At 39.3% G+C, this 23,759-nt stretch overlaps 1 protein-coding gene across 2 annotated transcripts in view; it reads right to left on the reverse strand.

Moving 5' to 3' along the window:
* Positions 1-1,872: 1,872 nt before the first annotated feature.
* The window catches only part of CTSO (cathepsin O), a 29,943-nt gene continuing 8,056 nt past the window's right edge, over positions 1,873-23,759 (reverse strand). Inside the window, exons 2-8 of one of the 2 annotated variants that reach the window (XM_045998057.1) lie at positions 23,434-23,542; positions 22,328-22,467; positions 13,330-13,497; positions 11,742-11,863; positions 6,350-6,513; positions 5,701-5,793; positions 1,873-3,283 (exon numbers count right to left, since the gene is read on the reverse strand). In XM_045998057.1, coding sequence (XP_045854013.1) covers positions 3,249-3,283; positions 5,701-5,793; positions 6,350-6,513; positions 11,742-11,863; positions 13,330-13,497; positions 22,328-22,467; positions 23,434-23,542 — 831 coding nt within the window. In that variant the 3' untranslated portion in view covers positions 1,873-3,248. Of the gene's footprint in view, positions 3,284-5,700; positions 5,794-6,349; positions 6,517-11,741; positions 11,864-13,329; positions 13,498-22,327; positions 22,468-23,433; positions 23,543-23,759 lie in introns of both variants that reach the window. The other variant, XM_045998056.1, reaches the window with a different exon arrangement.

Genomic DNA, 23,759 nt, shown 5'->3' on the forward strand with positions numbered 1-23,759 from the left:
TCTTAATGTAAAAGTCAAAACCATTTATAATGCCAGTTACTTGCCCCCACTCAAACTTGCTTCTAGTGCTAACGATCCACTTTAAATTATAATTTTTAAGTAAGTCACAAAGTCTGTGTAAGGTTGCCTAATTTTTTTTTAAGATTTTATTTATTCATTTGACAGACAAAGATCACAAGTAGGCAGAGAGGCAGGCAGAGAGAGAGAGGGGAAGCAGGCCCCGCATTGAGCAGAGAGCCCGATGTGGGACTCGATCCCAGGACCCTGAGATCATGACCTGAGCCAAAGGCAGAGGCTTAACCCACTGAGCCACCCAGGTGCCCCAAGGTTGCCTAATTTAGTATTCACTTTGAGATCTTTGCGAAATCACATCCAGGAACATCTTGACGATTTTCATTATGACTCCTAACTATTATGTGTATGACTCCTAACTATTATTTGAAAATCCCGCTGCTTTCCTTTTAGCCTCACTGGGGGAACTTCAAGAAGCTTACTATGGCTGGAGCACAGCGTATGTCCTCATAGAACAGCAGAGATTGAGGCAAATAGGTGTTAAGGGGCTTCTCTATGAAAGGTCATTCAAAAGAGTTGGCATGTTATCTTTTAGGCATTTCAGAATTCCTGAATAGTTTAAAGCAGGGAAATAACATAATATCCTACAGAAATGCAAATCCAGGTGGGGTGCCTAGGTGGCTTAGTGGGTTAAAGCCTCTGCCTTCAGCTCAGTTCATGATCCCAGGGTCCTGGGATCAAGCCCCACATCAGGCTCTCTGCTCAGCAGGGAGTCTGCTTCCTCCTCTCTCTCCCTGCCTGCCTCTCTGACTAGTTGCAATCTCTGTCTATCGAATAAATAAAACCTTAAAAAAAAAAAGAAATGAAAATCCAGGGGACACATAGTAAATGGATTATAATAGCATCCATCAGAATCACCTGGAGCACTTATAAAAATAAAGTGTCTTGGGGTGCCTGGGTGGCTCAGTCTGTTGAGTGACTGACTCGTGTTTTCAGTTCAGATTATGAGCTCATGAGTCCTGGGATGGAGCTCTGCATTATGCCCCACAGTCAGCAGGAAGTGCTGTTTCTCTCTCAAATAAATAAATAAAGTGTTTTATAAGTCCTCACGTGGCTTCGGGTCTGGGGACTATACTTTGAGAACCTCTGTGTTAGAGGACATTGGGTTTGGTGACTACTGACTAGTAGAGTTGAGACATAACTAAAGAACATGCATCTAGGAAAGGAGGGTAGAAACGGAAGGTAGGTGATTAAGTGATGGGTTACTAAAGTGTAGTTGGCCTGATTCAGTAACATTTCCCTCACGTCTACTGACTGGGTGATTATATATTATTGATGCTGTTAACCAAAATAGAGACTCTAGGAGGTGTGGAAGTTTTTTCCTTTTTCTTTATTTTTTTCTTCTTTTTTTAGAAGGGGGGAAGCGAAGGGGGTAATTTTATAGACACTGAGGTTCAGGTGTCTATAGAGAAAACCAAACATTGAATATATGGATTCGGAACTGAAAAAAGCTTATGGGAATTAAGCACATTAACACTGTTCGCAAAATGTAGGTCACGCACTCATCAAGAGTCTTCTTCAACCAAAGTCAAATATAGATTGTTTTATTATAAATGTCATCAAAATCCAGAACAACTGAGAGGTATTAATCATTTTGTAATTTAAAAAGTCTTTAACATTTGAAAAAGAGTATCAGGAAAGCACTTACAGTGTATAGAAATCAGTAAATAAATACAAGCTAAAACAACCAGCACAGAGTCCCCTTCTGACATATTTGGATAATTAAAATGTTAATCAGAATATCAATATTTTTCTTCCTGAAACATTTCTAAATTTGAGTCAATGGTATTTTTTTTTTTAGATTGCTTCTGGTTGGTGTAAAACAAAGAAATACAGTGTTTTGTTTTTGATTTTCACTTTCTAATAAAGGGGAGAGATAAAGCTCAAAAGTGAGAGGAAAAATGGGAGGGCTTCAATTTTTTAGTGGTTGCTGTTACATTTAAAATTTTGTTTTCGTTAAGATAGTCTACATTAGAAAGCAACTATAAGTTTCAGAGAAGAAATGTTTGCATATGCAATATTTGATATGATTTTCTTATATTAATCCATTGAGTATTTATACTTATTGTACTTATATTTAGTCAGAAGATCAGCTCTTCTGCTCTAAGGTTCTTACACTGCCACACACCCACACATGATGACTTCTGCAAAAGAAAACATTGGCATCAAGAACCGGAACCACGTAGAAGCCAAAAGGATACACAAAAACGTGGTTAGTATGGGAGTCTGGGAAAAGTAAGCAGAAAAGTGGGAAAACAGACAGATTGGGAAAGTCAGTTTGACTGATAGCCCAGATTGCTAGGCTTGGGCTTTGAAGGGGGTGGTGCCTAGGAATGAGGGGAGGAACAGATAGTAAGATCCTGATTTGATAAAGGCTTAGAGACAAATGGGGCCCAACAAATGGTTATAAAATAGAAATGGAAAGTGAAAAATGAGCCTTCTTTAGCCAGGGAAGCCAAACCACCCGGAACGTTTAGGAACATTACAGTAAAGAACAAGCAAAAAAGAGTAGGAGGCATCCTCCTCAATACAGGGAGGGCAAAGGAAGAAATAAGACCCTACTGGAAGCCTATTGACAACGAAATTTTCCAAACAGTAATTTGTCGCTCAGGCAATGCTCCTGGAATTTTTCCTACCACACAGTCACCATATTGGTCCTTTAATTTCAATCCATTTCTCTTAAAAAGCGGTTTTGTCCTTTTGTTGCTTTCTATATGACCTTTCGACTATTTCAAGGGTAAGCATCTTTTGTGGAGGTAAAGCAATTGGCCTTTCAAAATCTTTAAGAAATTCCATCTCTGAGGGCTGTGATTATAACTATGAGAAGCATACTCTATTCTAGGCTGACCATTTTTGTATATAAATGTAAGCTATGGCGGGTACCTATATTGTACATGATATTGTACACAGGAAAAGAAATTCTTATCCCCTCTAATCCTACTGGAAGTATATCATTAAAGACAAACAAAAACAACAATCAAGCCAGATAAAATCCTCTTCAAATTGAAGAGATTCCTAAAGTGACCTTCATCCCAGGGTCCAGAAACTGTTCCACAGAGTCCTCCTAGGCCATGGAGCCAGTGGCCTGAAGGCGAACAGCGCTGGGAATGGAGTTCTTTGCTACATCTCATTATGAACCTTCATTTTTGTCGCTGTCCATTGATCTTCCCAACATATCACACAAATACAGCAGAAACAGAATCTGCAATACCTAGAGAAAAGGAAATTATTAGTGCTAGCCTAATTCCCTCAAAAAAAAATGTAATGCTTGTGGCTGTCAGTATAAACATGGCGACTTCAAAAACAGATATTAGAAGAGACAACTAACAATTTTGTTTCAAGAAACTACAGGGGCACCTGTGTGGCTCAATCAGCTAAGCAACCGAATCTTGATTTGGCTCAGTTCATGATCTCAGGGTTGTGAGGTCAAGCCCCATGTATGGCTCTATGCTCTGCTTGTCCCTCTCCTTCCCTTCTAGCCCCTCTCCACACTCATGTACTCTTTCCCTCTCTGTCTCTGTAAAATTAGTAAATAAAATCTTTTTTTTTAAAAGAAACTGCAAAAAAAAAAAAAACCAAAACAAAAACCCAAAGACTTATTATCTAAATAGATTAATGTATCTGAAATCTTTATGGCACTCATACGTATTGCTTAGAGGAATACAATAATTTATAGGATTGTTTTAAATAAAATTTGAAACTTCAAACTCTAAGATTTGAACTTTAGCAAAATTTAAATAAATCACAAATGTGCTAGGCTTTCTTAGCACACAAGACCACAGATCTCAATATCATGGTAAAAGCAATAAATAGTCCATTTGAAGACTGGATTTCATTGTAATAAGCTATTCTCTTGGAGCCATGGAATGCTATCTGTGTTACACTGTTGTTCATAAGAGAAATGTGATCATCATCAGGTATTAACTTTTAGGAAATATTCATTTTCTGGAATGATTTGGATCCCTGCTTAATTACTAATCAGGCAGGCACGTGGAGGATCCCACTGGAACACGAATAGAGAGGAGAAATTATTCCAACTCACCCTGGTAGCTGGGGGCTGAAGAAGAGGTGGTTGGGGGAGGATACAGAGTCATAATGGAGGCAAGTATGAACGAGCATCTGAATTATGTTCTTGCAACTCTCTTGCGAGAGCCTTGAAAAAGCCAACCTTCACCCAGGTCCAAGTATCACCACTTTGACAGTTAGAGATAATTTGGGTTTAGCAGCAGAGGTTCAATGAACGGCAGCGGTAATATATCAGCAAGTTCCAACAACAGAAAAGCCCCCATGATGCTAAAAAGTAGAGGCCTGACTGGTTTGCTAGTGCTCTGGCTAGAAGATTTCTGTAATGTTGACTCTCCTTCATAGTAATTTCAGAAAAATATTTTATTGGGGTGATAGGCCAGACCACTGATTAACTCTCATGGATCCTACTTTATGATGCCTTTGGCCAGTGTTCACTAGATTGAATCAAAATATAAACTCTTAAATTTTTCTTTCTTTTTTTTTAAAGGTCTTATTTATTTATTTGTCAGAGAGTGAGCACAAGCAGGGGGAGGAGTGGAAGGAGAGGGAGAAACAGACTCCCTGCTGAACAAGGAGCCCAATGCAGGACTCAATCCCAGGACCCCGAGATCATGACCTGAGTTGAAGGCAGATACTTAACCAACTGAGCCATCCAGGCATCCCAACTCTCGAACTTTTCTCTAACTCTCTGGAAGGTTCTACAACTTTTAAAAAGTTGTATGTATGTTAGGAATCATTGTAATGAGAAATTAAATGATTGCTTTCATATGCAATATAGTTTAAGTCAAACTTGATTCAGAAACTGTGCTGATTTCCTAGATCAAAAATTTTAGAACATATGATTACATATAGGTTTTAGAATACAGTTTAAAATACTTGACTAGTTATTTTAATTTGGTTTGTGGTTAACCAGAAACAAAATTGTTATTCAGCAAAAAAGCGTATTTGGTATTTGCTTCAGCCCCTCAATTCCGGTGTGTGTTTTGCTTGAGTCTGTAGGTAACAAGGGTCATATTAAACCAGAAACAAGCCTAATGTTCAGATTTTCATGTATTTTGATACAAAGAAAAAGCAATTCTTGATATCCTTGAGCAGGTATTGTGGTGCACAAATTAGGAAAATTGATTCAATTATAAAAATTAAATTAGGGAGATGCCTGGCTGGCTCAGTCAGTGGAATGTGAAACTCTTGATCTTGGCGTTGTTAGTTCAGGTCTCAGGCTGGGTGTGGAGCCTACTTAGAAAAAATGAAGGAAATAAGTAAATTTTGGAGATGTTTTCAGAGCATCTCAGCCTCTTGGTAAGTTAGTACTCTATCTTATTAGTACTCTATCTTATTATATTTTGCATGTTATACTTGTTACCACTACAAGCCCTCTTCCTTTTCAAAATGTGAACATGTGCAATGTGTCTCTTCAAGGAACACTATTTTATTTTTATCATTTGGCTACAGAATGAAAATTATTACTGTAAAAATGGTCTGAGTCTATTGGAAGCTGACTATGGATTTAAATTACGAGCATACAGGTTTGTAATTTTAATATTTTCCAAGTGTCTGCCTGGCCATTCAGCCTGAAGTTTTAAACATGAATTCATGACTCACCACAAATATTGCCTCCCATTTTAACATGGGCATAGCCATCTACTCCCCATGAACTTCCCCATGAGTTCCGCACAATCCAATATGGAGTACTTCCTGCAAAACATAACATGGTAACACACCATGAACAGTTAAAATTTTGTTGTGAAGCATATTCATTTAAAGAGTTAGTTCTTGATAGGTATAGCAGCTCTGAGCAAAAGATTAAAAATGTAATGTGATTCTGGCTAAGTAAACTTGAGTTGCACTCAGTGTCACACTCCAGGTAATGGAAAAATATATATTTGAATCAGATAGCATGAAATGAAAACATACACACAATTCCAGGGAATTAGGAAAAGGAAAAAAAAAAGAATTTTTAGAAAAATATGATTAAAATAACAAACACTTCTTTTCCCCCAACAATTATTCTAAACATTCCAGGTGGAGAACGCACATTATTTAAATCAAGAATTATTGTTATTTTAACAAGGTTGTCCTCAAAATTGATAGGGGGGGCCCATGACAGGGTATTTATACCTGGAAGTCTACTGAAAAGTTGTAAAGGTCTTAGACATGGAAGGACCAAATTTCAGCATTTAAAAGGGTGGTGATCATTTGTCAGTCAGAGTTCAAGCTGTAAAGCAAACAAGCAAGTCTTATCCGCACTTACCTGTTTTATCAAACCCAGTTATGAGAACTGCGTGATTTGCTTCTCCACTAGAGCAATGGTGCTGTATTATTCCTCCCAAATAATCTTGCCAGCTTACTGCATCTACGACCACTACCAAGGGGCCAAAGGTAAGAAGTGCTTTTGCCATTTCATCTTCTTGGTCACTACCGGAAGAGGAAATCCATGGTTAAGGAGTTGATTTTAAGGTAGAGCTATTTTATAAAAAAATAATCTATTTAATCTATGTATGGTTAGGAGTAGGTTTGATTGCAATTACAGAAGACCTAAAAGATGGAAACTAGAGGTCTGAGAGACTGGGTAGTCTAGTACGTCTATGGAGCTCCAAGGCATCAGGAAGCCAGAATCTTTCTGTATTCTGCTCTACCATGGGCGGTTTCCACTGTCAAGGTCAATTAATGGTCCAAGGTGGCTGCTGGAGCTCTCGCCATTTAACATATATTCCAGACAGCACAAAGAAGAAAGAAATACAATATTCCTGTTGAAAAGACTTCCCAAAAGTAACACACATGCTCTGCGTATGTCTATATAGATAACACACACGCTCGGCATAGGTCTATATAGATCTCATTGGCTAGTACTCAGTTAAGAGGCTAAGTTTAGCTTCAAGGAAGATAGGAAATGGAGTTTTGTATCTAGCTGGCAAAGTATCAAGCTATAAAATAGGGGATTCTGTTAATAAGGGAAGTGAGAAGACTAAATGCACGAGATAACTGTGCCATACCATGTGAGAATCAAGAGACTGACCAACTTATGTGAATGAATGCCAAATGCAGAAATCAGAGGGGAGCATTACACAAAAGTGGCAAATGTCGTTATACGACAGAAGCAAGGATGTACTATACAGTGGCTAACAGAACACAATTAAAAAAAAAAAAAAAGAAAAAAGATCTAGAAAAATCTGAAGCAATACCAGTCAACTTCTTTATATGTCTCAGTTTGGGGAAAATAATATCTTTTCCATAAAAGTGTGTTACAGGTTGCCATGTAATGGGTTTATTGCTATTATTTTAAAATAAAGCTATAAATGCAGATTAAAAAAAAAAGATGCCAGGAGAAGCAGGGCTAGATTGTGAATTCTGTGAAAGACCCAGTTATTGTTCTCACACGTGGACACCTACTGATAAAGTCTGTTACATAACATTTGGTCATCATCGATCTTGGGAGTATGTGATTAAACCATTATTTACCCTTTTAAAGGTCAGCCTGATGAGTGAAGGACACTGAAACCAAATTACTGATATTTCAAGCCATTAAGATAGCATTTGGTATTTTATTGCTGCAGGAGGCCATGGGTAGATTAGTAGCTCCAAAGAGTAAATAACCTATTATCAAAACCTGCTGAGGATCAGTTTCTACCAAGGGGACATTTTGCCCACAGATGGGGAAAAAATTGAGTGCATAAGAGAATTTATTGAGATAGAAACTGCATGCACATTCATTCTAAATGTTTATTCATATGACTTGTTAATGTGAAGATCTTTTTCTGGAGATCTATAAGCAGTCAATTCTAATTTTCGCTGCTGTAATAATAACCTGTATTCATTAAGACTATCCTGAGACAGGCAAAATTACAAAATTCCTATAAGGCTTCATGGTAGGGTATAGGCGTTGAAGTTCTGCATAGCTGGGTTCAAATTACAGCTACAGACTGGAGTCATTCCAGTCACACTGGAGTCGGTGACTCTAGCAGGTGACTGAAGTCACCTCTGTCACAAAATCAATCTAAGGAGAAAATTGCAGGTATAAACTTATAGCATGCCTAACATAAATTACACTCTGAATTTAAAAGAAATAGCTCCCTTTCCTCATTTCTAATTACCTGGTAAACCAGTTTTGTTCAGCATATGTTTTAATGTAAAATGTATATTTTATTATATTCAAATTTTTGAATATTTTGTTATCCAAGTATGACAAATAGGATTATCTCTGTTAAAGAGTATATAGGCATCTCTACCTTTGTAAGATGACAAAAGATAAACTGTAAATACATGACATCAAAGCTCCAGGGACTGGGAGAGCATGATGGAAAGGGAAAGATCAAGAAGGAAAAATATTTTTTTAGAATGCAGAGGGTAATTAACATGGTAAGATCAAAGAAACAACTGAGTAGTAGTCTCTGCTTTGAGGCAGAACTAAAAAAAGATATCAACAATATGAAACAGGAGGATATGACATAGTCCAGAAATGTTCCATTTAGTCCCAGAAATAACTTAGTGTTATCTCTTGAGTTTCAGAAAGATGTTGGCTTTTAGCAAGTTAAAATATACTCCTAACAGCACCTTTATTTCCACTATTAGCCCAATAAAGAACTACAACTGACCACTGGACTGGCGGTTAGGGTTGCTGAACCCCCACACAGTCAAAAATCCGCAATTAACTTTGGACTTCCCCAAAACTTAATAGTCTACTGTTGACCAAAAGACTGACTAATGACATAAGCGTCCATTAACACATCTTTTATATATTATACGTACTTAACACTGTATTTCTACAATAAAGACAGAGAAAAGGTTATTATGAAAATCATAAGGAAGAGAAAATACTGTACTATACTGTACTTTTTGCGGAAAAAAACGCTTATAGGTAGAATGTACAGTTCAAACTCATGTTGTTTGGAGGCCAAATGTACTATGAAAATCCATATTGTTGATAATGGATATACTATCAAACCTTTTTCCATATGCTTAATGTGGCCCTATAGTTACCTCACTAGTTCTGTGACCCTCCGAGTCTCAGGAACCTCAGATGTGTCAGGGGCCTGGTCCGGGGCATTACTACAGCAGTTGTTCTTGGAAAATCTTCCCACATCCTCTGGCCCTAACCACGGTGGTATAATTGGCCAGGTTTCCAACAAGGAGGCCTGAAGCTCTTTTCCTGAGGACCTTCTCTCTTAAAGAGCCAGGAAATCAAGCTCACCCCACATCTCTTTCTTAGCAGCACCCTCAACTGACATGGAAGGTAGTAAACACCAACTTGGGTGAGATAACTCTGAAATGTCTATTTAACCTTGGCCCCAAGAGTTCCCCAGTAGGATCGGTAAGTACCCTCAGTATCAATGTGTTTGGTAGGAAAACCCTGCTTTCCTTGTTAGTCTCATTTCTCTATTTCCCTACAGTGTTTCCAGGGATCACTGCTCAAGGTCGATATTCCTTCCTGAATTTGTTCCTGTCTCAGACTTTCATGTCTCAAGTAAGAATTTATTCCGTTCTTTCAGTTGTTCAGGCCAAAAAGCCTAGATTCATCATCCTTGACTATCTTTTCTCTCATCCCCTCCATAAAATCCGTCAATATATTCTGTGGGGCTTTATATTCTATGAGGGGTAATAACCTATGATGTCTCAGGTCTAAGACCGTTTTTCTAACACCGCTCCAAGGGTATTACCCGATAACCTTTATTGCCTCATCTCCGACTAGTCTGGTCCATCTGCAGTCCCGTTGGCTTCCTCATTTTTCTTTAAATATGCCGCACATGTTTCTGTCTCTTTGCACTTACGGCTCCTTATGCTTGGAACAGTTGTTCCCCAGATGTCTACATGGTTACGTTCCCTCACTTCTCCAGGTCTTTGCTCAAAAGTCAAAAGGAGCCCCTCCCGGCCACTCTTTTTAAGACTGTATACCCCCCTGATATTTCCTCTTCCTCCCACTGTTTTACTTAGTTCTCTGTAGAAATGATTACATATCTTTGTTTGTTTTCTTTATTGTCTGTCTCTATCACTAAAATGCAGTCAGGGTTTTTTGTCTGTTTTGTTCACAGCTGAATCCCCAGAACCTGAAACAATGTTCAATACATATTCAAATGAATGAGTAAATCCATGAAAGATCTTCTTGCAGAGTCTAATACCATTAGCACTCTATGATCAGAATGTTTATGTCCAGTGTAAACACAGTTTTTTCCGTTGTTTGTTTGTTTGTTTGTTTTTTATCGGGACCTCTTTCTCCTTAACCAAAGCGTTAGACAAATCATGCTTCAGGTTCAATGCCAGTGACTTTTACATTCTCCCTCTCCCTCTCTCTCTAATTCAGACTCATGCCTATTCTTCTTCATGTTTCCCTATTTTTTTTTTTTTTATTTTGCTACTCATGATGAGGGATTCCCTGAAGTTTTTAAGTGACTTTTTTTTTAACTTTTTAAGTGATATTTTGAAAATCTATTTACTTCTTGTGTACATGCTTCACTTATACTCTTAAGGAATGGACAGCTTATAGAGACACACTTCCTCATTTTTGAGCGTTTCCCTCAAAAAAAGATGTAGAACAATGTATTCAGTGACTCTGAACATTTTATTACAGACTCTGTGTAACCTGCCATCTGTGGAATTGGGACTCTCTGGTATGTGGTTCCTAGGGTCAACCCCGAGAGCCCTTGTTGTAGGTGGGAGCTGTGCCGACAATCTGTCAGGCCTCTGGTACACGTATGCTTGCTTAGACGGGTTCCATTTTGTTCAATGATCCAATTTCACCCTTGATTTCCTTCAGATCTCATGGGTTGGCACCATCTGGATCAAGAGATTCTTTTATATTCTGTATTGGTATGTTTTGGGGTAGTCTGTCACCTCAGCTGAATATAATTTACTTTCTGCTTTCTCTGTTTCAAAAGATTGTGCTAAGATTCCTTTACATATTTTTTAAATGAAAAAAGAAGCTATTTGAATCTTCCTTTGTCCTATTATCCCTGAACCCCTGTTTTGTACCATATCAAATGGTCACAATGGTTTACTAGCTGGCTTTCAGTGTTTCATGCATTTTTAAAGCATTTTTTAATGACTCTTCACCCCTGAACCTATTTGAAGTCATCATACCCTTCAACTTCCAACACTAGTCCCTTTCCTTTGCTTGTCTTTATCTACCCTGCATGCCCATCGTGCCCGTAGTTTGTGCCCCATAATCCACCTCTAGTAAAATAGTCTTACTTGCTTGTAATAAGAAAGTTTCAGCTCACGCTTTTCTTATAGTTGATGCCTTAAAAAAAAATGCAAGCATGTTCAAAATGATATTTCTTGGTAAGTAGACTGCTTGATACTCACTGGGGAGTCTATACAAAACAATTTTGGATCACTTCAACAGTGAGACTGAAATATACAAATGATAATCACGGCAATTCCGTTTGTTAGAAGGAAGGTGGTAAGGATAACTTATACCTCACACAGATTTAAATGTGTTAATGCTATTATAAACACAAACGGAAAAATAAGGAGATCACATTTAAGAAACATCTCTAGACAGCCCTCCATTAGTCTCTCTAGCAAAAAGGTAGGTCTTAAAACAATGACTAGTATTCAGTAATGCCTTCAATCCAGTTATTGATTCCAAATGGTCAATAGATCAGAGATTACGAAACGCAGACAGAGACACAACAGAATAAGACAATTACCTGAAGTCATATGAAGAATAACCTTTGATTGAAAATCCAGACTGTGAATCAGAAAAGTAATGGCACAAGCCATTCTGTGCTTTAAATGGGTATTCTGAATCGCTCACCAGTCTTACTTGCGTCTAAAAGAAAATAATCATCCAAAGCGTTCTCTATTTAAAACACAGTTGTTTTAGAAATCAAACAGCAATTACTACGATGTGTCCAAATAAGATTCAACTTGGCCACATCCTTGTCATGTGGCTATTTTTTAGGTTATCTTAATAACCTAAATTCATAAATAACCTAAATTCGACAATTCAACCTTTAGGTGTTTGTTATGGTCATACTAAGTTGACTCAGTATCTTTCTCTTCTACTCTTGTTTTTCCTCTAACTTCCTTTCTTAGAGCCTCCTTACATTTGATACTAGTCTTACCATTTTTTTTTCTCCTGAGGTTGCAACAGGGCAACTCATTTTCCTTCCAGAGCTTCTGGTTCTGACAGCAAGTCTCTGAGACTCACTCAGCCCAGGCAATGGCCGATCAAGCATTCTTTCCACCCACATCTCTCTGTGCCATACATCTAGCATATGTCACATATTTTTTAGCTGTTGACAGACAATCCTCCTTTTCTGATTCTGGGCTTATAGAAGCCAGGGAAACACACAATTCCTTGTTGTCCCTGATGTGTACAGAGAAGCTTCCAGCATGTAGTAACTCAAAATACAGCAAGCGAACAAGGAAAGAATATTCCGATTTGGGAAATTCCAGCTTGACAACTTTTACAAACCATAACAACATTCTCATTGGTTGGCTTCATGCAGTTGGCCCTGGATACAGGACAATGTCAGAGAGTCTCCTAAGAAACGGAGGATATTCTGGAGTATGGATAAAGCCCTCCATTGAGACAGAAGACTTAAGACACAGTTCTGGCTCAGCTACAGATTTGGCCACGATCTCACCTCTCAGGTCTCATTTCTTCACCTACATAAAAAGTTATTAAATTTGCTGATTTCTATTGTCCCTTATAATTGCAATATTCGAAGATTCTATAGAAATAAGTAATCACAGGCTCTCATCTTTCTGGGACATTAGGTGAGCGATAACTATGAAAGAAAGTATTCACCTGCCAAGAAATGCTGAGAAAGAAACACACGTATTTTTCTGAAAACAAATCCAGGCAAGATTTTCCACACTTTGATTGCTTAGTAGCTGACTTGCCTGAAAGCAATTCATTTTTAAATCTTCGAGGGAGTCAGACTTTGGCCATCAAAATTTCTGAATTTAATAACATACTTTGGGGGCACCTGAGTGGTTCAGTCAGTTAAGCATCTGCCTTCGGCTCGGATCATGATCTCGGGGTCCTGGGATGGAGCCACTCCATCGGGCTCCCTGCTCATCTGGGAGCCTGCGTCTCCCTCTTCCACTCAGCTCGTGGTCTCTATCTCTATCTCTGTCTCTCTCTCAAATAAATAAATTAAATCTTCAAAAAAATAAAAAATAAAAACATTCTTTGGTATATATGAGAGCAAACTGATTTAATTCTGAAGGCATGTTAACTAAACCAAAGAGGAAATGAAGAGTTTAGAAGGCTGAGAAACTAGTCACCTTATTCAGCCAGTTCAAAGCACTGAGAGTGGAGCCTCCCTGGCAGCCGTAGTTATTATAGGAACAGTCGATGACCTGCTGTACACTCAGATCCTCCAAAGGCTTCCCTTTTATTGCATATGCTGATTCCACGGCACCCACCACGCTGAAGGCCCAGCATCCTCCACACTGTCAAAAAGAGAAACAGCATTGTATTTATTATCAAATAATGTTCAAACCAAGTTCGTCCACATCGCTTATTATCATGAGTTAATAAGTCAAGTAAAGTGGGCAGAATCTGGGTGCCTACAAAACATTAATGCCCAGCCTATAGATTTTCAAATTGACAAAAGAAAAGAAAATCCAGAATTCTCACTTCAGCCCCAAAATGTAACTATTAAAGATAAACATGTAAACACCCTGGTCAACGAGACAGTGCAAGATAAAAGTGAGATTCAGAGACTTGCAGTCAAGATGGCAGGGAAGTAGGAGGAGGCGCCGTTTCAACCTGTGCCCTAAAGTGAGCTGATTACCTACCAAAGAACTCTGATCACCCATGAAATCAGCCTGAGATCAGAATTACACACGTCTGGATCTCTACTGGAGCAGAAGACGCCAGTGGCAGGTAAAGCAGAGTGGGAACGTCGGACTGATATCGGAACATAAACAAAAGGGGGAGGGAGTCACCAGAGGCGAGTGACTGGAAAGTTTATACCCCAATACGACAGTGCCCTGTGTCTGGGGACCAGCATTAGCTTGGAGTCTGGTTGAAAGCACTGAAAAAAAAAAAAAAAAGAGCAAAGCATCGTGGGGGGAAATTTTGGGAATTGGGGCGGTTAGGGACAGGGGCTTAAGTCCCCGGACCCAGGACAGCCTCCCCTGGCGCTGAGCCAGAGAGAGTGCTGTGGAGAAACCAGGGCTTGGTCCCTGAGCCCCCAGCGCGCCCCAGCCGCCAGCACCTCCGAGAACGCGTGGGGTCCGGCTCCCGTGAGGGGCTGGGAGCCTGGCCAGATGACATTCCTGAAACGCGCGTGTCTCACACCCTCCCCTGGGAGAGGTGCGCGCAGGTGCTAGCCTGGAGCTCTGGTATCCTGAAAAAGCAGGCATTCCTAGCCCAGGCCAGCGGGAAAATCTCAGTGTGCGATCGCTGCTTGGAACCTCTCTGGCGGTCTGGAGCTGCCTAGACAACCACCCCTGCCCTGGTTTTGGGTACAACGAGGAGCTCCTGCATCCCCAGGGACCGTGACTTGGAACCTACTCTGCCAGCAGCTCTGCAGAGCATTCTGAGGCTCCTCTCTGAGAGGGAGGTCTGGGTGTGCAGTTTGCTCTCCTCTAAACCTCCAAAAACCATCAAAAGCTGTCAAGGCAAGAGAAAACAGATGAAAGAACATGAAAACATCCAGAGAACAAAAGCCTGAAAAAAAACCGGTTTCCTCAGCGCCCACCCCCTTGAGGGGGGCAGGAGGACCTAACTCAGGGAACATCATTGACTGAAAACCCACGTGGCAGGCCCCTCCCCCAGAAAACCAACCCGGAAGGAAGAAAAAAGAAGACGACAAGAGAACAACCACCACTACTTCATAAATACAACTTTTATTTTTAACTCTTTACCATTATTCTGGTTCTTTTTTTTTATACATATAGATAATTTTTTAACCTATTTACTATCACAGTGAGATGTCCAGTACATCAAATCCCTTAATAACCTTCTAACCTGAACTTTTTGAAACATACACCCGTGTTTTTCTTTTGCTTTTCTATTTTTTTTATTTTTTTAAAAATTTTAATTTAGTTTAGTCTAGTTTATTCTTTTTTAATTTTTATTTTCTAATATACATATAGAGTTAAACTTCAAGGTAATCCCCTTTCCTCAATCAATGCTACCCCTATAGGCAAACCAATTTTTTTTTCTTTAAAAAATTGTAATTGCCATTTTTTTTTTAAAGATTTTATTTATTTATTAGACAGAGAGAAATCACAAGAGAGGCAGGTAGAGAGAGAGGAAGGGAAGCAGGCTCTCCGCTGAGCAGAGAGCCTGATGTGGGACTCGATCCCAGGACCCTGAGATCATGACCTGAGCCGAAGGCAGCGGCTTAACCCACTGAGCCAGCCAGGTGCCCTAGGCAAAGCAATTTTTAAACCCCCTTTATCTTAGGAAAGTTGAGTCCCTTAACAAAAATATCAAGATACATCCAGGAAGAATCAAAATAAACTTCCTTGCCCACACTGAGAATTTATAACCACTCTCCCATCTTTTCCTTCTGCCAGTGTTTCTCTGTATTTGTGTTTGTCCTGATAGTATATAAAACTTATACTTGGGGTTCTTTCTGATGAGGTTCTTCCTTTTTTTTGGCATATATATATACATACATATATATATATATATATATATATGTATATATATATATATGGTTTTTCTTTTTTCATATACTTTTATCAGTCTTTTTGTTTGTCTGTTTTTGTTTGTATACTTCATAAATCTTACCTGGGGCCCATTTGGGCTGAGCCTTCTCTTTTACTTTCCCTTTTTTTCCTGTCTCTCTCTCTCTCTCTTTTTTCTTTTCGTTTCTTTTTTTTTTCTTCTTCTTCTTCTTCTCTATTTATTTTTCTTTTATTTTTTCTCTCATTTGGGTGGGGAATCCTGATTGCACAGAAGCGTTCCAGGGTGCACCTTGACTGCACCACAATCGATACATCCAGCTGCATCCGTTCAGTCATATTTTACCAAAATGACTAGGAGGAGGAATGCCCAACAGAAGAAAAATACAGAGGATGGACCTTCTGCAACAGAGCTAATGGCTATCAACATAGACAATATGTTGGAAAAGGAATTCAGGCTAACAATTATCCAGGCAATAGCTAGGTTGGAGAAAGCCATGGATGACCAAATGGAATTGATTAGGGCAGAACTGAAAGCCACCAGGGATGATGTCCACAATGTTAGGGCAGTACTGAAAGCCACCAGGGATGATGTTCAAAATGCTCTCAATGAGTTCCAATCTAATCTAAATTCTCTAAAAGCTAGGGGAACTGAGACAGAAGACAGAATTAGTGATCTGGAGAACAAACAGATAGAGAGAAAGGATCAGGAGGAAGCCTGGAACAAACAACTCAGAAGCCACGAAAACAGAATCAGGGAAATAAATGATGCCATGAAAAGATCCAACATCAGAATTATTGGAATCCCTGAAGGGGAGGAAAAAGAAAGAAGTCTAGAAGATATAGTGGAACAAGTTGTCTATGAAAATTTTCCCAATCTCACGAATGGAAACAACATTCATGTACTAGAGGCAGAGAGGTTCCCCCCAACATTTTAGATTCTCGAAAGTCCTCGTGACACCTTATAGTTAAACTGAAAAATTATCATTCAAGATAGACCCTCTTAAAAGCAGCTAGGACAAAGAAGCTCCTTACATACAGAGGAAAGCCCATTAGAATAACGTCAGACCTATCCATATAGACCTGGCAAGCCAAGAAGGGCTGGCAAAATATATTCAGAGTACTAAATGAGAAGAAAATGCAGCCAAGAATACTCTATCCAGCAAGACTGACATTCAAAATGGATGGAGAGATAAAGAGTTTCCAAGACCGACAAGGCTTAAAGACTGCAACCACCAAGCCGACACTGCAGGAAATACTAAGGGGGTCCAATAAAAGATAAAAAATCCTAAGAATATCATTAAACAGAAATACAGAGACAATCTACAGAAAGAAAGGCTTCAAAGGTAACATGATGTCAATCAAAACCTATCTATCAATAATCACTCTCAATGTGAATGGCCTAAATGTGCCCATAAAATGACACAGGGTTACAGATTGGATAAAACGATAGGACCCATCCATATGTTGTCTACAAGAGACAAGAGAACCTAAGGATACACCCAGACTGAAAGTGAAGGGATGGAGAAGCATCTTTCATGTCAATGGGCCTCAAAAGAAGGCCGGGGTAGTGATTCTCATATCAGATAAATTAGATTTTAAACTAAAGACTGTAGTCAGAGACACAGAAGGACACTACATAATTCTTAAACACCTGGAAGCTAAAGACCACCTTGCTTTAGAATGCTTGGATCTACCAGAAGATCTTCTACCAGAAGATCAAAGAAGAACTTAAACAATTCATGAAAACCAATGAGAACGAAGACATTTTGGTCCAAAACCTATGGGATACAGCAAAGGCGGTTCTAAGGGGGAAATTCATAGCCATCCAAGCCTCCCTCAAAAAAATTGAAAAATCCAGAATACACCAGCTGTCTCTACACCTTAAAGAACTGGAGAATCAACAACAAATCAAACCAAGTCCACATGCAAGAAGGGAAATAATCAAGATTAGAGCAGAGATCAATGAGGTAGAAACCAGAGGTACAGTAGAACGTATCAATTAAACTAGAAGCTGGTTTTTTGAAAGAATCAATAAGATCGATAAACCATTGGCCACACTAATCCAAAACAAAAGAGAGAAAGCCCAAATTAATAAAATTATGAATGAAAAGGGAGAGATCACAACTAACACCAAGGAAATAGAAGCAATCATCAGTACCAACAGTTATATGCCAATAAGCTAAGCAACCTAGATGAAATGGATGCATTCCTGGAAAACTATAAACTCCCAAAATTGAACCAGGAAGAAACTGACAACCTGAATAGACCGATATCTAGTAATGAGATTGAAGCAGTGATCAAAAACCTCCCAAAAAACAAGAGTCCAGGACCTGACGGATTCCCTGGGGAAGCTTTCAAAGAAGAAATAAAACCTATTCTCCTGAAGCTGTTCCAAAAAATTGAAGCAGAAGGAAAACTTCCAGATTCTTTTTATGAAGCCAGCATTACCCTGATCCCCAAACCAGGCAAAGACCCTACCAAAATGGAGAATTTCAGACCAATATCACCGATGAATATGGATGCTAAGATTCTCAACAAGATCCTAGCAAACAGGATCCAGCAGCACATTAAAAAGATTATCCACCATGACCAGGTGGGATTCATCCCTGGGTTACAAGGATGGTTCAACATTCGCAAATCAATCAATGTGATAGAACAAATCAATAAGAGAAGAGAGAAGAACCACGTGGTCCTCTCAATGGATGCAGAAAAAGCATTAGACAAAATCCAGCATCCATTCCCGATTAAAACGCTTCAAAGTATAGGGATAGAGGGAACATTCCTGAACTTCAGAAAATCTATCTATGAAAGACCCCCAGCAAATATCATCCTCAATGGGAAAAAGCTCTCAGCCTTCCCGTTGAGATCAGGAACACGACAAGGATGCCCACTCTCACCACTCTTATTCAACATAGTATTAGAAGTCCTAGCAAAGGCAATCAAACAACAACGAGAAATAAAAGGTATCCAAATTGGCAAGGAAGAAGTCAAACTCTCTTTTCACAGATGACATGATTCTTTATATGGAAAACCCCAAAGACTCCACCCCCAAACTTCTAGAACTCATACAGCAATTCAGTAACATGGCAGGATACAAAGTCAATGTACAGAAATCAGTGGCTTTCTTATACACTAACAATGAAAATACAGAAAGGGAAATTAGAGAATCGATCCATTCACTATAGCACCAAGAACCATAAGATACCTGGGAATCAACCTAACCAAAGAGGTAAAGGATCTGTACTCGAGGAACTACAGAACACTCATGAAAGAAATTGAAGAAGACACAAAAAGATGGAAGACCATTCCATGCTCTTGGATCGGAAGAATAAACATTGTTAAAATGTCTATACTGCCTAGAGCAATTTATACTTTTAATGCCATTCTGATCAAAATTCCACCGGTATTTTTCAAAGATCTGGAGCAAATAATCCTAAAATTTGTATGGAATCAGAAGAGACCCCGAATTCCTAAGGAAATGTTGAAAAACAAAAACAAAACTGGTGGCATCACATTACCTGATTTCAAGCTTTACTTTGATCAAAGCTGTGATCACCAAGACAGCGTGGTACTGGCATAAAAACAGACACATCGACCTGTGGAACAGAGTAGAGAGCCCAGATATGGACCCTCAACTCTATGGTCAAATAATCTTTGACAAAACAGGAAAAAATATACAATGGAAAAGAGACAGTCTTTTCAATAAATGGTGCTGGGAAAACTGGACAGCGATATGTAGAAGAATGAAACTTGACCATTCTCTTACACCGTACACAAAGATAAACTCGAAATGGATAAAAGACCTCAACGTGAGACAGGAATCCATCAGAATCCTAGAGGAGAACATAGGCAGTAACCTCTTTGATATCAGCCACAGCAATTTCTTTCAAGATATGTCTCCAAAGGCAAAGGAAACAAAAGCAAAAATGAACTTTTGGGACTTCATCAGGATCAAAAGCTTCTGCACAGCAAAGGAAACAGTCAACAAAACTAAGAGGGAACCCATGGAATGGCAGAAAATATTTGCAAATGACAGTACAGACAAAGGGTTGATATCCAGGATTTATAAAGAACTCCTCAAACTCAACACACACAAAACAGATAATCATGTCAAAAAATGGGCAGAAGACATGAACAGACACTTCTCCAATGAAGACATACAAATGGCTATCAGACACATGAAAAAATGTTCATCATCACTAGCCATCAGGGAGATTCAAATTAAAACCACATTCAGATATCACCTTTCACCAGTTAGAATGGCCAAAATTAGCAAGACAGGAAACAACGTGTGTTGGAGAGGTTGTGGAGAAAGGGGAACCCTCTTACACTCTTGGTGGGAATGCAAGTTGGTGTAGCCACTTCGGAGAACAGTGTGGAGATTCCTCAAGAAATTAAAAATAGAGCTCCCTATGACCCTGCAATTGCACTACTGGGTATTTACCCCAAAGATACAGATGTAGTGAAAAGAAAGGCCATCTGTACCCCAATGTTTATAGCAGCAATGGCCACTGTCGCCAAACTGTGGAAAGAACCAAGATGCCCTTCAACGGATGAATGGATAAGGAAGATGTGGTCCATATACACGATGGAGTATTATGCCTCCATCAGAAAGGATGAATACCCAACTTTTGTAGCAACATGGACGGGACTGGAAGAGATTATCCTGAGCGAAATAAGTCAAGCAGAGAGAGTCAAGTATCATATGGTTTCACTTATTTGTGGAGCATAACAAAGAACATGGAGGACATGGGGAGATGGAGAGGAGAAGGGAGTTGAGAGAAATTGGAAGGGGAGATGAACCATGAGAGACTATGGACTCTGAAAAACAACCTGAGGGTTTTGAAGGGGCAGGGGGGTGGGAGGTTGGGGAAGCAGGTCGTGGGTAAAAGAAAGGGCACGTATTGCATGGAGCACTGGTTGTGGTGCAAAAACAATGAATACTGTTACGCTGAAAATAAACAAACAAACAAAAAAAGATGTTAAAAAAAAAAAGTGAGATTCAGAGATTGAGAGAACACCTGGACGGTCTTTTAAAGGCTCATCCGTTCACTGGACATGAGTTCTGTTTCTAGGTGGTGTGCCAACTCCTGCCCACTCTTCAATCCCTCTTGTTTCTCCCCTCTCTGCCTCTATGGCATCTGCCATTTCCACCCTAAAGGGCAGAGGCAGTGATGAGATGACATGGGGTGAGGATATACACATCATCCAAGCTGTGCTCATTATTTGATTGACTCAGGAGCTGAATGAATTACTTTCTAGGCTGCCAAAGTGCCAGTACGGGCATATCACAGATATGCATGAAACGTCATAATGATCAAAACCCATACTGGCCATTCCTCATTCAAATGTCAGCTGACAATCTTCCTCATTCTGGATCTATTAACTTGATTTTATTGGACTAACTGGAATGAAAGAATGAAAGGGTTGGTCCTGAAAAAAATAGGGAGAAAATGGAGGAAATGAAATCAAGTTTCATGCACAAGGAAGAAGGATCCACAGAAATGGCAGAGGTAAGAGTAAGATTTGAAGTTCGGCAGAACTGACTTTATCCCAGGACATGCGCTACACAGTGAGGCAAAGAAAGGAAGAACAATCAGTAGGATCGTGGGGTAAGTGGAGTCGTGTTGAGCGACTTTATGGCTTTAAGGGTCTTATTATGTCTATATGTCCAGTGCCTATGGCATAGGAAAATAGGCACTAAGGAACTCTATGTCCGGGTCTCCACCCTTTGAGAAAAGTGAGTACAGGTTGCTGACACCATACCTAGAGCTAGCTTTAGTTTATCTCTCAATAGCTGCCCCAGGAGGGCAGTTTCTGCTCAAAAATATCTCTACAGTATATTTCTTTAACTCAAGATTACTAATGAAATTGTATTCCTTTAATACAAAGTAGACACTTCCTGGAAGGATTCCGTTTCTGACTAATTCACTCTTCATTATGAATTTAATAATAAAGCAAATGATTCGGTGGTAAAACTTAAATCATAATAATACATATATTAAAAAAAACAATAGATTTATATTCTGAGGAGAAAAAGAATCATCCTAACTAGACGGTGACTGAGAAACTGCTTGGTCTAAAACACCTTACATGAGGAGGCTGAATGATATGGTAAGTTTTCCACTCAGATAAATTGAGACTATATCCCTGCAGTTATGGGGTCGATTTTCCCCGGTCAGCTGTCATTCCTTATGCCAATTGGGTACAGAGGAGTAGGTTTATCTTTAAAATAAAAATCGACCTTGGGGCGCCTGGGTGGCTCAGTCAGTTAAGCATCTGCCTTCTGCTCAGGTCATGATCTCAGGGTCCTGGGATCAAGCCCCGCATCGGGCTCTCCGCTCTGCAGGGAGTCTGCTTCTTCCTCCTCCTGCTCCTGTGCTCTCGCTTGCACGCTCTCTCTCTCTCTCCCTCTCAAATAAATAAAATCTTAAAAAAAAAGAAAATTAGGCCTTGACATCTGCCTCTCATTTCATCAGAGATTCTCCCTTCACTGTCATTTTTGGATAATTGGAGTGTGGTTTTACCCAGAGATATGGCTTCTGTTACAAGCTTGATTGAACTGGACTTCCCATGCATGCTAAGATGATTTTAAAAAGAAAAAAAAAAAAAGAAAAAGAAAAACCCTAAAACTCACAGTCTGCTGGTTCCTCACTTGGGTCACAACATGTTTGTCCCGCCAGTCAAATCTGGATGGTAAAGATACATTGGGTATGGATGTTTGCACCTCTGTTTGGTATCGGGGCAATCTGGAAGACTTGCTTCTTAAATAAATAGCTGAAAAGAAACAGGAAATGAAAAGACAGCCAACATTACATTATAAGGAGGGCCTCCTGGGATTTTTTTTGGAGGAATTTTTCAAACACAAACAGAAGTTTTCTAGAAGAGCCTGCCATTTGTGGTTTTCCTTTATACTTTTTCATAACTCAAAATGTACTCACTGAAAACTAAGGAATTCCTACAACAGGACTGGAGCTGCCACATAAAATGACTTGTCTGATAGAACTCGGTCAATAATAAAAATGAGTATAATTGATATGATTAGATTTATCGTAACCCATGGAACTGTGGATGTCTAGGATAGAAATAGCACTAAAAAATGCAGAATGGAGGTGCCTGGGTGGCTCAGTCATTAAGCGTCTGCCCTCAGCTCGGGTCATGATCCCAGGGTCCTGGGATCGAGCCCCGAATCGGGCTCGCTGCTCAGCAGGAAGCCTGCTTCCCTTCCTCTCTCTTTCTCTGCCTGCTTCTCTGCCTACTTGTGATCTCTGTCTATCAAATAAATAAATAAAAATCTTTAAAAAAATGCAGAATGGGGGGCTCCTGGGTGGTTCAGTCATTAAGCATATGACTTCGGCTCAGGTCAGGATCCTGGGGTCCTGGGATCGAACCCCACATTGGGTTCCCTGTTCTGTGGGGGTTTCCTCTCTTGTGTTCCTGCTTGTGTTCCCTCTCTCACTGTTTCTCTCTCTGTGTCAAATAAGCAAATAAAATCTTAAAAAAACCGCAGAAGGGGTGAAACATTGGCCCTTACAGCTACATGGAAAAATCTATAACATTTAGATCTTAATTAGAAGATAATCAGAAAACAGTAGCCATGTATTTACATGCTTGACATTTAGTATTTAATAAATGTTAATTATGACTCAATTTACTAGATTCACAATTAAACAATTCCTCACAAATTAAGGAAACAAATCAAAATCAGGAAACCAAACAATTAATAGCACGATATCACAGTACCTTTAAACTCTTCCGGAAACAAATAAGAAAATTGATTTATTCCATAGACAGCACTAGAGTTGTCACGAGGGAATACAGAATTCAAGTATTGATGTCTATTAAGGCTTTCCTAAAAGAAGAAAAAAATTAAGTTACATCACCTATGTTCACTTTGCAGTGCAATGTATGTGTAACTAACTTGGACATATTTTTCAAGTATTAGAAGCAAAGCTTGAATTATTTCCTTACTGATCACAGTGAAAGATTGCATAGGACCTCTAGATCATTTGTATGAAAACTATCATCTGGTTTCAGGTATATTTTTGAGGCTAGGAAAGGTATGTCTT

This window comes from Meles meles, chromosome 2, assembly GCF_922984935.1.
Source record: "Meles meles chromosome 2, mMelMel3.1 paternal haplotype, whole genome shotgun sequence".
NCBI lineage: Eukaryota > Metazoa > Chordata > Mammalia > Carnivora > Mustelidae > Meles > Meles meles.